The sequence below is a fragment of the Aythya fuligula genome, chromosome 17 (assembly GCF_009819795.1).
Source record: "Aythya fuligula isolate bAytFul2 chromosome 17, bAytFul2.pri, whole genome shotgun sequence".
In the NCBI taxonomy this organism is placed as follows: domain Eukaryota; kingdom Metazoa; phylum Chordata; class Aves; order Anseriformes; family Anatidae; genus Aythya; species Aythya fuligula.
The window spans coordinates 7,231,573-7,242,284 of NC_045575.1; the positions used below are offsets into that span (position 1 = coordinate 7,231,573).

Below are 10,712 nucleotides of genomic sequence, written 5' to 3' on the forward strand. Positions count from 1 at the left end.
GGTAATGACCTCGTTATTCCTAACGAGCCGCGCTGCGGCGGAGAGGATCAAGGGGGCTGCAGTAAGAGGATTTCAGGACGTGGGTTTTGGGGCTGGGGGGGCGGACACAGGTGGCAGAGGAGGGGGAACAAAGGGGACAAGGACGGGCACCCCGTCTTGGGGGTGAGTGGTGCTCCCCGCTCCGTGGCTGCTCTCCCCTCTCAGCTGTTGAGAACCAACTCCAGACACCCGAAATAACCCCAAGGGGTCAGCACCAGAGCACAGCATGGAGCAGAGGCAAGGAAACCCAGCCAGCCAGCAGCCTGGAGACAGCAGCACCCCATTAACCACCTCCCTTTTTGCAGGAGAGGACCTCAGTGTGAGCCCAACCCCGATACGAGGCACCAGAGAGTCTCGGCGCAGCACAAAGCACGGCTCCACCGCACGCAGACCGCTTTATTTGTCGAACCCAAACCCGGTCACTCACCTCCTCTTTTGCCACGGAGCTGTCCTGGTGCCTGCCCCAGCCTCCCAGCACCCCCCTTTATGGGAAGGGCCCCCCAGAGCGAGAGCAGCCCCCCCAGGGAAGCGCCCCACGGGGCACAGCACTCATTTTTGGGGTTGGGGACAGAGCCCTCTGATCCTGGGCACGGCGGCACAGCGGGGGCACAGCCCCTTACGCAGCGTGGGGCACCCCACGGGACGGCAATGAGCAGCGAGAGAAGCAGGGGGAGAAAAATATAGGGGACAGGGGATGGGGCAGAGCAGGTCCCCCCACCCCATGTGCCCCCCAAAGCCAGCCCTAGTGAGAAGGAAGAGCCAGCAGCTGATGCGCTGCAGAGTTTGCCCCCCAAAAAAAAGGGTCTGGACAGACGGACGCGGATGGACGAGCAGCCACCACGTGCCGGGGTCGCTCCGGGCTCAGTCCCAGCGGACCTTGACGGGGGGGAACTTCCAGAGGTCGGGGTGCCCCATGTGCAGCAGGTGGCTGCAGGGGGACGTGCTCCAGCGGAAGGGGGGCACGTCGTCCCACGCCGGGCCGCTGGCGGCCACCAGCCCGTAGGTGGAGGCCATGCCGAAGGAGGTGACCTGGTGCCAGGAGGGAAAAAAGGAGAAATAAGAGGGTTGCGTGGGGTCCCGGGGGGGATTTGGGGGGGGATAGGGGAGTCCCCACCTTCATGTCGGTGCCGCCATGGCAGCGCTGGCGCAGGGCGGCGAAGGGGTAGGTGCCGTTGGAGGGGTTGAGGTCGGAGCGGGCGGAGATGGCGTTCTCGGCGTTCTGGGGGGGGTCGCAGCCCCGGCACCGCGACAGCGGGTCCTGCAGGTAGTTGTTGGACCTGGCAAGGGGCGGAAATCAAATAATTAGATCACTGAGAGCGCGGCCGCAAAGGCTGGGGGTCCGCGGGGAGGCGGAGGCGACACCCAGGAGGGGGTTTTTGGGGGCGAGGGGCAGCCCCCACCTCATCAGGCGGACCATGGAGTCCACGTCGTGGACCTGCGAGTGGTTCCTGCGGAAGATTTGGGCGCGCGGGTTCTTGTCGTAGGTGAACCAGTCGCCGTACTGCTTCACCAGCTCCAGGTTCCCGCTGGCGTTGAAGATCTCCTCGAAGTACCTGGGGGGCAGGGAGGCAGCGGGTGAGGGTGGCACCAACCTCCCCCCCTTTTTTATTATTAAATGGCATCGGTGGGACACCGATCGGGGTGGAGACGAGCAGAGACGAGGCTGGAGGGAGCTTACGGCACGTTGTAGCTGGCCCAGTATCCCTGCTGGTACAGCACCTCTGTCTTATCAGCCACCATCACCAAGCCCCTGCGGCAGGAGGAAGGACACCGGTCAGAGCAGGAGGCAAAATAAAAGGGGGACGGGAGGGACAGACCCACCCGGGGGTCCCCACCCTATTCGGGGGCCGTCACCTGCATGCAGAGAGCCACCAGCTGCAGCAGCGCCGTCACAACCGTGCCAGAAGGGCCACCGCAGCGGGAGGCAGCGTGCCACCGAGCCCGCGTTTCGCACCCAGGCCACCAAACAAATCCCACCTGGGCCACGTTGGGGCAGCCCGCGGGCTGGGCAGCCGGGATTTTAGGGCTCCGAGGGGCCGCGCTGGCTTTTGGGGAGGGCGAGGGGCACTCACGGGATCTGCTCCAGCACCGTCAGCACGCCTGGCTCGGGGCCAGCCTTCCCCGGAGAGAAGGCTTTGTAATCCACCACCATCCACTGGTTGTTGTACCTGCACGGGGAGGCGACCGCGTCCCTCGGGGTCACCCAGAGCGCGCCCCGGGGGTGTCCCCATGCGGTGTCCCCCCTCCCCAGCACGTCCCGGTGCTCACGTGCCGCTGTTGAACTGGGTGAAGATGGTGGCCCACTCGGCGCCGCTGCGGGCCAGCCGGTTGGCCACGATGTTCCTCAGCCACTCCAGGACGCTGCCCTGCGGCCGCAGGTACTTCCAGAGCGCCGCGTTGCTGTTGCCGATGGTGGTCTCCAGAGCTACCTGCGGGGAGGGGAAGGGGAAAGGGGGGAGTGAGCCGGGTTTGGGGGTGACACCGGGGGGTCCCGTGGGAGCCGGGTGCCACCCACCAGCCCGCTGCTCAGGATGTAGAAGTCGTCTCCGGAGAAGATGGTGCCGGGGTAGGAGGAAAACACTTGGATGTTCCCCGGGATCTGAGCAGAGCCTGGAGAGGGGTGCGAGAACGGGGTCAGGGGAGTCAGGATTTGGGAGGGAAAGGGGAAAAGATGTGCCCCCCACCCCATCCTGCCCACTTACTGCTGGGTGCCACACGGAAGGGCAGGGTGTACTTCTTGACGATGCGCAGCATGGTCTGGTAGGGGGCCCAGGTGTCGTGGGCCACCAGCAGGTCCCGGTGGCCCGGCAGCAGCTTGAGGAGCGCCGAGCAGGAGCCGGAGCCCAGCGGGTGCCGCGGGGCCGATCTGTTCAGGGCCTGCTCCAGGTCCTCCAGGTCCCCCCCCAGCTGCAGGAGGCTGCGGGGAGGCGAGGAGGTGGCGTGGGGCACCCCATGATCAGAACCCAGACCCAAGACGTCCCCCGGCAGCCCCCAGCCCCAATTTTTTGGGGGACAGAGCTCACAGGAAGCCGAACGGCGACAGGGAGAGGCTGCCGGTGGGGAAGGCCACGCGCCCGTTGTAGCTGTCCTCCAGGCCCTTCAGCTGCAGCAGCGCCAGGCGCACCTGCGGGGACGAGGAAAAACGAACCAAAAATCAACATTCTGCACCCAAACTGGAGGCGGGGACACCGAGGGGCACGGCCTCACCTGGTGCCAGTACTCGGGGTGCTGGCCGGACGCCATCTGCTCCTCCATCCAGGCCAGGTTGGCCTGCAGGTAGCCGCGGAGCTTCTCGCAGTAGGGGGTCTGGTAGCCGAAGGGCCCGCAGTAGCCCACCACCGTGTTCATCCAGTGCATGTAGATGAGCTGCGGGGCACAGCGCTGGCAGTGGGACAGGGACGGGGGGGTCCTGCCCGCCGGCCCCCCCCCCCCGCCACCGCCACCCCCCCGGTACCTGCTCGGTGACGGCGGCCTCAGCCAGCCCTGCAGCGTAGGCCTGCAGGCTGTCATTGAACGAGGCGTTGGTGGCCACCTCCAGGAAGGCCCAGCTGTGACAGCAGGGGGGTTATGGCCGGGAACGGTTCTCGCCGGGACCCCCCCAATTCTCCCCAGGACCCCCCAGTTCTCCCCCAGTTCCCCCCTAGTTCTTGACCAGGTCCCTCCAATTCTGCCCCTGGTTCTCCCCCAGTTCCCCCCCAGCTCTCCCCCAGTTCCCTCCCAGTTCTCCCCCAGTCCCCCCAGTTCTCCCCCCTATTCTGACCCAGCCACCCCCTGGTTCTCCCCCCCAGTATCCCCCACAGCCCTCCCAGTCCTCTCCCTGGTTCTGCTCTCGATCCCCCTGATTCACCCCCAGTTCCCCCCCAGCTCTCCCCAAGGTCCCTGAGGTTCTTCCCCCAGTTCCCCCCTGGCCCCCCCCAGTCCCCTGAGCCCCCCCATGTCCCACCCCATGTCCCCCCTACCTCTCCCCCTTGGCTCCCCCTATTCTGGTACCCCCACAATCCCCCCAATTCCCCCCCACCTCCCCCCTTGGCTCCCCCCCAGTCCTTCCCCAGCCCCCACTCCCTCCCAATGCCCCCCCCCCAGTTTTCCTGCTGCCCCCCAGCCCCATCCCCGCACCCCACAGCCCGGCTGTGGTCGGTGAGCGCTGCCCAGGCGATGGCGTTGGGGTGGCGGCCGGGCAGGACCCGCAGCCGCCCGGAGCCGGGCTCCAGCAGCACGGAGGCGCCGCGGGCCGGAGGGGGGGGGACGGCGGCGGCGACCCCGACCCCAAACCCGACCCCAGCCCCGGGCAGGGCCAGGAGCAGCGCGGCCACCACCGCCCGCGGGGCCGCCATGGCTGGTGGGGGGGGGCTGGAGGGGGCGGGGCTAAAGTGGGCGGGGTCGAAGTGGGCGGGGGTTAGGGGAAGTGGGCGGGGTTTAGGGAAAAGGCGCGCCCCCCCGGGGGGGGCTCCGGGGGGGCGGGGGGGGGGGCGGGGGGGGGGCTCGGGGGGGTTGCGCCCTAAGGGAGGGCTGTGGGTGGCTCTGCTATATGGGCAGCCTGCCCTATAGGAACCCCGTGGGTACACATAGGAACCCCATGGGCACCCTGCAGGCACCCCAAAGGAAGCCCTATGGCATGGCACCCCGGCCCTATAGGTGCTCCGTGGGCTCCTGCACCCCGTGGTACGCCTTTCCCATAGGCGCCCTTACCCCATAAACACCCCTGCCCTATAGACAATGCCATATATACCAATGCCATATAGACAATGCAGGTACCTCTGCCCCGTGGACACCCTAGGGGGACCCCTGTCTGTTGGCAACCCTACCCCATAGGCACTCCATGGGCATTCTTACCCCATGACAACCCTATCCCATAGGCACCCCTACCCCATGGGCACCCCTACCCCACAGACACCCCATGGGCACCCCTGCCCTGTGTGACACCCTTACCCCATAGGCACCCCAGCCCCGTAGGCACCCCATGGGCACCCCACAGACACCCCACGGGCACCCCATGCGGCACCCCTGCCCTATGGGAACCCCAGCCCCTTAGGCACCCCTACCCTATAGACACCCCATGGGCACCCCTACCCCATGACACCCCTACCCCATGGGCACCCCATGGGCACCCCATATCCACCCCTAACCCCCAGGCCCCGGGGGGGTGACAGGGGCGCAGCACCCCGGCCTTGTGCAATCCCCGCCTGTTTACCGCTGTGCCCAGCGGGCAAAGTCCCCGGGAGGCTCCTACCGGGGGGGGTGACACCCAAACCTGATCCCCCCCCAATATGGGGCACGGAGCCCCCAGCCCCTACCCCCTCTGTGTCCCCACGTCCCCCCCTCGTGTCCCCCCGCGCCCAAAGCGCTGCTGCGCCTTTAAGGGCGGACGGGGGCGGCCCCTTTAGGGCGGGGGGGGGGCAGCAGCCGCCCGCGCACAGCGCCGGGGCCGCGCCGGCACGGTGGGTACGGGGGGGGGGGTCCCGGGGGGGTCCCCTTGTCCCCATATCCCCGTGTCCCCAACCCGTCCCCAGCCCCGACCCCATCGCGGCCCCACTGGGCCCCCCCACCCCGGGTTGGGGTCCCCGGTCGTGGTTTCGGGGGGGGGGGCGGTGTGGGGGGGGTCTCCCCGTGCCCCCCCCCTTACCCCCGGCTCCCCCCGCAGGGAGCGGAGCGGAGCCGGGCACGGGGCTGGTGGCCTCCCCCCGCTCCTAGCCCTGTTGGCGCCCTGTGCCTGGTTTTACCCCTATTTTTACCCCTATATCCCCATTTTTACCCCTATGTCCCTATTTTAACCCCTAAATCCCTATTTCTTATCTCTATATTCCTGTTTTTTATCCCCATTTCCCTATTTTTGCCCCTTTACCCCTACTTTTATCCCTATCTTTTATCCTGGCACCCCTACTTTTATCCCTGTACCCCTATTCTTACCCCCATACCCTTACTTTTATCCCTGTAGCCCTAATTTATCCCGATATTCCTATTTTTTATGCCTAGCTTTTATCCCTGTACCCTTACTTTAATCCCTGTACCCCTAGCCTTATCCCTATACCCTTACTTTTAAACCTATACCCCTATTTTTTATTCTTATCTCTTATCCCTGCACCCTGTTTTTATCCCTATACTCCTATTTAGTGTCCCTTTTATCCCTATAACCCTACTTTTATCCCTATAACCCTCCTTTTATCGCTATATCCCTATTTTATCTCTATATTCCTATTTTTATCCCTTTTATCCCTACACCCCTACTTTTATCCCTATACCCCAACTCTTACCACTATACCCCTACTTTTTTCCCTATATTCCTATTTTTTACCCCTGCTTTCACCCCTATACCCACTTCTCCCATCCCCACCTCCCCCCATGGACCCCCCCCACCCCGCTCAGCCCCTGCCCCCCCTCCCCAAGCCCTAGGTGCCCCCACCCGCTCTCCCCAGCCCCATAGGGTGCCATGGGGACGCTGTGGGTGCTGAGCCTGGCCGGGGTGCTGAGCCTGGCCGGGGCACTGGCGGGTGACAGCGGGGCACCGCGAGCGGTGACACCGGCGGCGCTGGACACGGGGAGCACCAGGGAGGACCCCTTTGGACACGGACGGGGCCTGGACGTGAGTAGGGGCATGAAGAGGGGTGAGGAGGGAGAGATTTGGGTGCTGGGGGGGTCCTGTCCTTACACCCCTCATCCGCTGTGTATATAGGGCATGGATGGGGAAACTGAGGCAGGGAGGGGATGCGGTACAGCAGCGCGGTGTCACCCACGAGGTGGGTGCTGGCTCTGGGAGGGGAACACATGGCCAGGGACCCCTGTGTGAGCCCCCCCGGCCCTGCCCCGCAGTGCAGGGAGGTGAGGAAGCACAACAGCTCCGAGTGGTGCCGCTTCGTGCGGGGCAACCCCGACTGCCGGCTGGACGGCGGCTTCCTCGACTACCTCGGCGGCGTCTTCTGCGTCTTCCCCCCGGGGCTGCTGCCGCTGGCCGTCACCCTCTACGTAAGGACGGGGACCTGGGGGGCCGTGGGCTGTGCCCCCCATGCCTTGAGGCTGAGCCCTGTCCCCACCCTCAGGCCCTGTGGCTCCTCTACCTCTTCGTCATCCTCGGCGTGACGGCCGAGAAGTTGTGAGTACCCCGAGGGGACGAGGGGACGCCCCCCGAGCTGTGGTGGCCTCGGGTGGTCCCGTCACCCCCCCCCCCCCCGAGACCACCACCGCCGCCTCCTTTGTGCCCTCGCAGCTTCTGCCCCAACCTCTCGGCCATCTCCACCAACCTGAAGCTGTCCCACAATGTGGCAGTATCCTTGGGACGGGGACCTGGGGGGGGACACACACACATGGGGGGGGTCCGGGCCGTGATCCGGGGGCTGCTCCTTGACGGCTCCCCTCCATGGCGTCACCTTCCTGGCCTTCGGCAACGGGGCGCCTGATGTCTTCAGCGCCGTGGTGGCCTTCTCCGACCCACGGACAGCGGGGCTGGCTGTTGGGGCCGTCTTCGGTAAGGGTCCCCGTGACGGTGTGGGTTGTTAGGGGGGGCTCTGTGGGACCATTCTCCCCCCCAGCGCTCCCCTCACCCCGTTGTGTCGACAGGCGCTGGTATTTTTGTGACCACGGTGGTGGCCGGCGGCATCGCCCTGGTCAAGCCCTTCACGGCCGCCTCCAGGCCCTTCCTCAGGGACGCCATTTTCTACATGGTGGCCGTCTTCCTCACCTTCCTCGTCCTCTACCTGGGCCGCATCACGCTGGGAGAGGCGCTGGGTGAGTGACGGCTGCCGGGGCAGCTTGAGCGTCCCCTGGGGGGGTCCATAACCCCTTCTCCTTGCCCCCCGCCAGGTTACCTGGGGCTCTACGTCTTCTACGTCTTCGCCGTGGTGCTCTGCACCTGGATTCACCGCAGGCAGCGCGGGGACGGGCTGGCCCCCCCCGGACCCTGGGAGCCAGGTAAGGGCCGCCTCATGGTGCCATCGGGACCCCCGTGTCCCCCCCTCACCGCCCCCTTGCTCTTCCTCACCCCCCCCAGAGATGCCGACGGATGCTGAGGAGCGGGAGTCCTCAGGCACCAACAGCGGGGACTATGGTAGGTCGGGTTTTGGGGGGGGGTTGGGGCCATCTCTGCTAAATCTTGAGGGGGTTCTGTGGTGTGGGGAGCCCCCCCAGCATGCTCAGCCCCCCCGGCCTCCCCAGGTGAGGAGTACCGGCCCCTGCTCCCCTACCAAGAGACCTCCCTGCGCATCCTCGCCAGCGCCCTCAGCCCCTTGGACCAGCGCAAGTGGAGGAGGAAGCCCTGGTACTGGCGGCTCTTCAAGGTCTTCAAGGTGAGGAGGAAGGGGGGGACATGATGAGTGTCACCCCTGGGCAGGGACAGCGTGTTTGGGGACGGGTCACACCCGTGGGATGCCCCCCAGGTCCCCGTGGAGCTGGTGCTGCTGCTCACCGTGCCCGTGGTGGACCCCGACAAGGACGACCTGAACTGGAAGAGACCCCTCAACTGCCTGCACATCGTCACCAGCCCCCTGCTCTGCGTCCTCACCCTCAAGTCGGGTGCCTGTAAGAGCCTACAGCGACCCCGGGCTCCCCCTCGTGTCCCCCGAGGAGGGGACACGACCGAGCTGGCCACAAAGCCCCAGGCCGGGTAGCTCCATGCTCCCTGTCCCCCATGGGGTCTCCCCCAGCAGGGTGGGGTAGAGGTGGCTTTAGGGACGAGGCTTGACCCCACACCACCGGCCTGGTGGGATCCTGCCCAGCCTGTGGGGCCGCATTGACGTGTTCTCTCCCCGCTGCGTGCAGATGGGCTGTACCAGATCCAGGGCATCTTCCCAGTCTGGGGACTGGTCATGCTGGTTGGCTTCGTCCTGGCCATCATCATCTTCCTCACCACGACCAACGAGGAGCCACCCAAGTACCACTGCGTAAGGTGTCCCCAGCCCCGAACGCACACCAGGGGCCGGAGCAGCCCCACTGGGAGCTGTGGGACCTGAGCACCTTCCCGGTCCCTGGTGTCCCCAGGAGGGACACAGCTGGCTGGAGGGGACGCACCCAGCACCCAGCTTCTCCTCCTCCTGCCAGGTATTTGCCTTCCTCGGCTTCTTGGCCAGCGCCATGTGGATCAACGCCGCGGCCACGGAGCTGGTGAACATCCTGCGGACCCTGGGCATCATCTTCCAGCTGAGCAACACGGTGCTGGGCCTGACGCTGCTGGCCTGGGGCAACAGCATCGGGGGTAAGGGCTCTGCAGGGCCCCAGCTGTGTGGCTGGAGCTGCCGGCAGCAAGACTTCACCTGCTGAACCCCAGCGGGGTGCAGGTGTCCTCCAGCATCTCCCCTTTCTCCCACCAGACACCTTCTCCGACCTCACCATGGCACGGCAGGGCTACCCCCGCATGGCCTTCTCCGCCTGCTTCGGGGGCATCATCTTCAGTATCCTTCGGGCACGCGGTGCTGGGGGTTTGGGTGCTGGGGGGACAGATTGGGGTTGTTCTGGGGCCAGTCCCTGCTCCTGGGGGACCTGGAGCTGGGCAGGATCCATCCTGGGATGAGGATCAGGGCTGGTCCCCTGGGATCTGCTTGAGGGAAGGATGGGAAGAGGCCGTGCCTCCCTGGGGAGGCTCCAGGGAGCCTGGTATGATGCTGAAGCCTCTTGTGCTTGAGGCTTGGGTAGCCTCAGAGGGGCTGGGAGGAAGGGGGACGGCGCTGTCCCCATCCCCGGGGCTGGAGGGGAAATTGCGCTGCTCCTCCATCCTGAACCGGCCCCAGACATCCTGGTGGGCGTGGGACTGGGCTGCCTGCTGCAGATGACGAGCAGCCAGCTGGTGGTGAAGGTAAGGCTGACAGCTACAGCACGGGGAGGGGACTGGCCCCGCCAGGACCCCGCTGCCACACAGAATCTCTCCGGCAGCTGGAGCCCGACAGCCTCCTGGTCTGGATCCTGGCCGGAGCCCTGGGGCTGAGCCTGGTCTTCTCCTTCGTGGCGGTGCCGGCGCAGTGCTTCCAGCTGGGCAAGGCGTACGGCGTCTGCCTCATCCTCTACTACCTGGCCTTCCTCTGCGTGGCCCTGCTGACCGAGTTCAGGGTGATCCGCCTGGCCGCCGCCTGACCGCCCGCCCTCCCTGCCCTCGGCGCCACGGCTCCAGCCTCCGCCTGCTCGTGCGTTTTGAGAAGGGAGAAGGAGGCGCTGGGCAGCAGCCGAGTCCTCGCCCCGCTCTGGTTAACCTCGGTTAACTCCAAACAGGGAGGAGGTGAAAGGCTCGGCCACCCCCGGGCACAAGGGAGCGGGGCAGGCGCAGGGGAGGTTGCTCCTGGGCACCCGCTTCCCGTCCCCGTCCCCATCCTGGGGCTGGAGGACGCTGCGTGGGGAAACTGCAAAGTAAAGGCTTGAGTGCAATTTGGGGACTGGCTGTCGTTGCAGAGGGCAGCGAGCGTTCGTAACGTGGGGGGAAGAGCAAAAGAGGGGTTGAGGTGAGGCAGCAGGGCAGAGTGCAAGCGAAGCTGGAAAGCAGCCCACAGGAGGCTGGTTTCTCCTCTTTTTTTTTTTTTTTTTTTTTTTTTTTTTTAGCAATGTTTTTCAACCTGCCTTTAGGAATACTTCTGCTCCTGAGAGCGCAGACAGAGCTGTAGCAAAGGACTTGGTGCAGAGGTTTCCGTGCACACTGTTAGCCTCTGGCAAAACTAGGTTTAGACACTGTAAGAGGGAAAAAAAAACACAAATTAATTGCA

At 65.6% G+C, this 10,712-nt stretch overlaps 2 protein-coding genes across 2 annotated transcripts; one reads left to right on the plus strand and one right to left on the minus strand.

The window, feature by feature from the left end:
* Window positions 1–409: 409 nt before the first annotated feature.
* On the minus strand, window positions 410–4,373 carry PLBD2 (phospholipase B domain containing 2). Its single transcript, XM_032199287.1, has 12 exons — window positions 4,156–4,373; window positions 3,494–3,587; window positions 3,247–3,405; window positions 3,063–3,163; window positions 2,742–2,956; window positions 2,555–2,649; window positions 2,308–2,468; window positions 2,112–2,207; window positions 1,718–1,789; window positions 1,440–1,592; window positions 1,154–1,316; window positions 410–1,068 (listed from the first exon to the last, which is right to left on the minus strand). Exons 1-12 carry the CDS (start codon window positions 4,371–4,373, stop codon window positions 901–903), a joined length of 1,695 nt encoding a protein of 564 aa, XP_032055178.1. The 3' UTR covers window positions 410–900.
* Window positions 4,374–6,406: 2,033 nt separating this feature from the next.
* SLC8B1 (solute carrier family 8 member B1) lies at window positions 6,407–10,499 on the plus strand. Its single transcript, XM_032199275.1, has 15 exons — window positions 6,407–6,619; window positions 6,847–6,999; window positions 7,074–7,126; window positions 7,241–7,298; window positions 7,393–7,498; window positions 7,591–7,758; window positions 7,834–7,941; window positions 8,021–8,077; window positions 8,185–8,315; window positions 8,406–8,547; window positions 8,788–8,909; window positions 9,067–9,220; window positions 9,336–9,416; window positions 9,753–9,817; window positions 9,895–10,499. The coding sequence occupies exons 1-15, from the start codon at window positions 6,467–6,469 to the stop codon at window positions 10,090–10,092; spliced, it is 1,749 nt and encodes a 582-aa protein (XP_032055166.1). The 5' UTR covers window positions 6,407–6,466; the 3' UTR covers window positions 10,093–10,499.
* Window positions 10,500–10,712: the final 213 nt, after the last annotated feature.

What these genes read in the sequence shown, in the direction of transcription:
- SLC8B1 (XM_032199275.1), top strand. Translation starts at nt 6,467, where the DNA reads ATGGGGACGCTGTGGGTGCTGAGCCTGGCCGGGGTGCTGAGCCTGGCC. An exon ending in GACACGGACGGGGCCTGGAC is followed by an intron (nt 6,620 to 6,846) that starts GTGAGTAGGGGC and finishes CCTGCCCCGCAG; the next exon opens with TGCAGGGAGGTGAGGAAGCA. An exon ending in CTTCGGGGGCATCATCTTCA is followed by an intron (nt 9,417 to 9,752) that starts GTATCCTTCGGG and finishes AACCGGCCCCAG; the next exon opens with ACATCCTGGTGGGCGTGGGA.
- PLBD2 (XM_032199287.1), bottom strand. Translation starts at nt 4,373, where the DNA reads ATGGCGGCCCCGCGGGCGGTGGTGGCCGCGCTGCTCCTGGCCCTGCCC. An exon ending in CTGTCGCCGTTCGGCTTCCT is followed by an intron (nt 2,957 to 3,062) that starts GTGAGCTCTGTC and finishes GCCTCCCCGCAG; the next exon opens with CCTCCTGCAGCTGGGGGGGG. An exon ending in ACCCAGTTCAACAGCGGCAC is followed by an intron (nt 2,208 to 2,307) that starts GTGAGCACCGGG and finishes CTCCCCGTGCAG; the next exon opens with GTACAACAACCAGTGGATGG.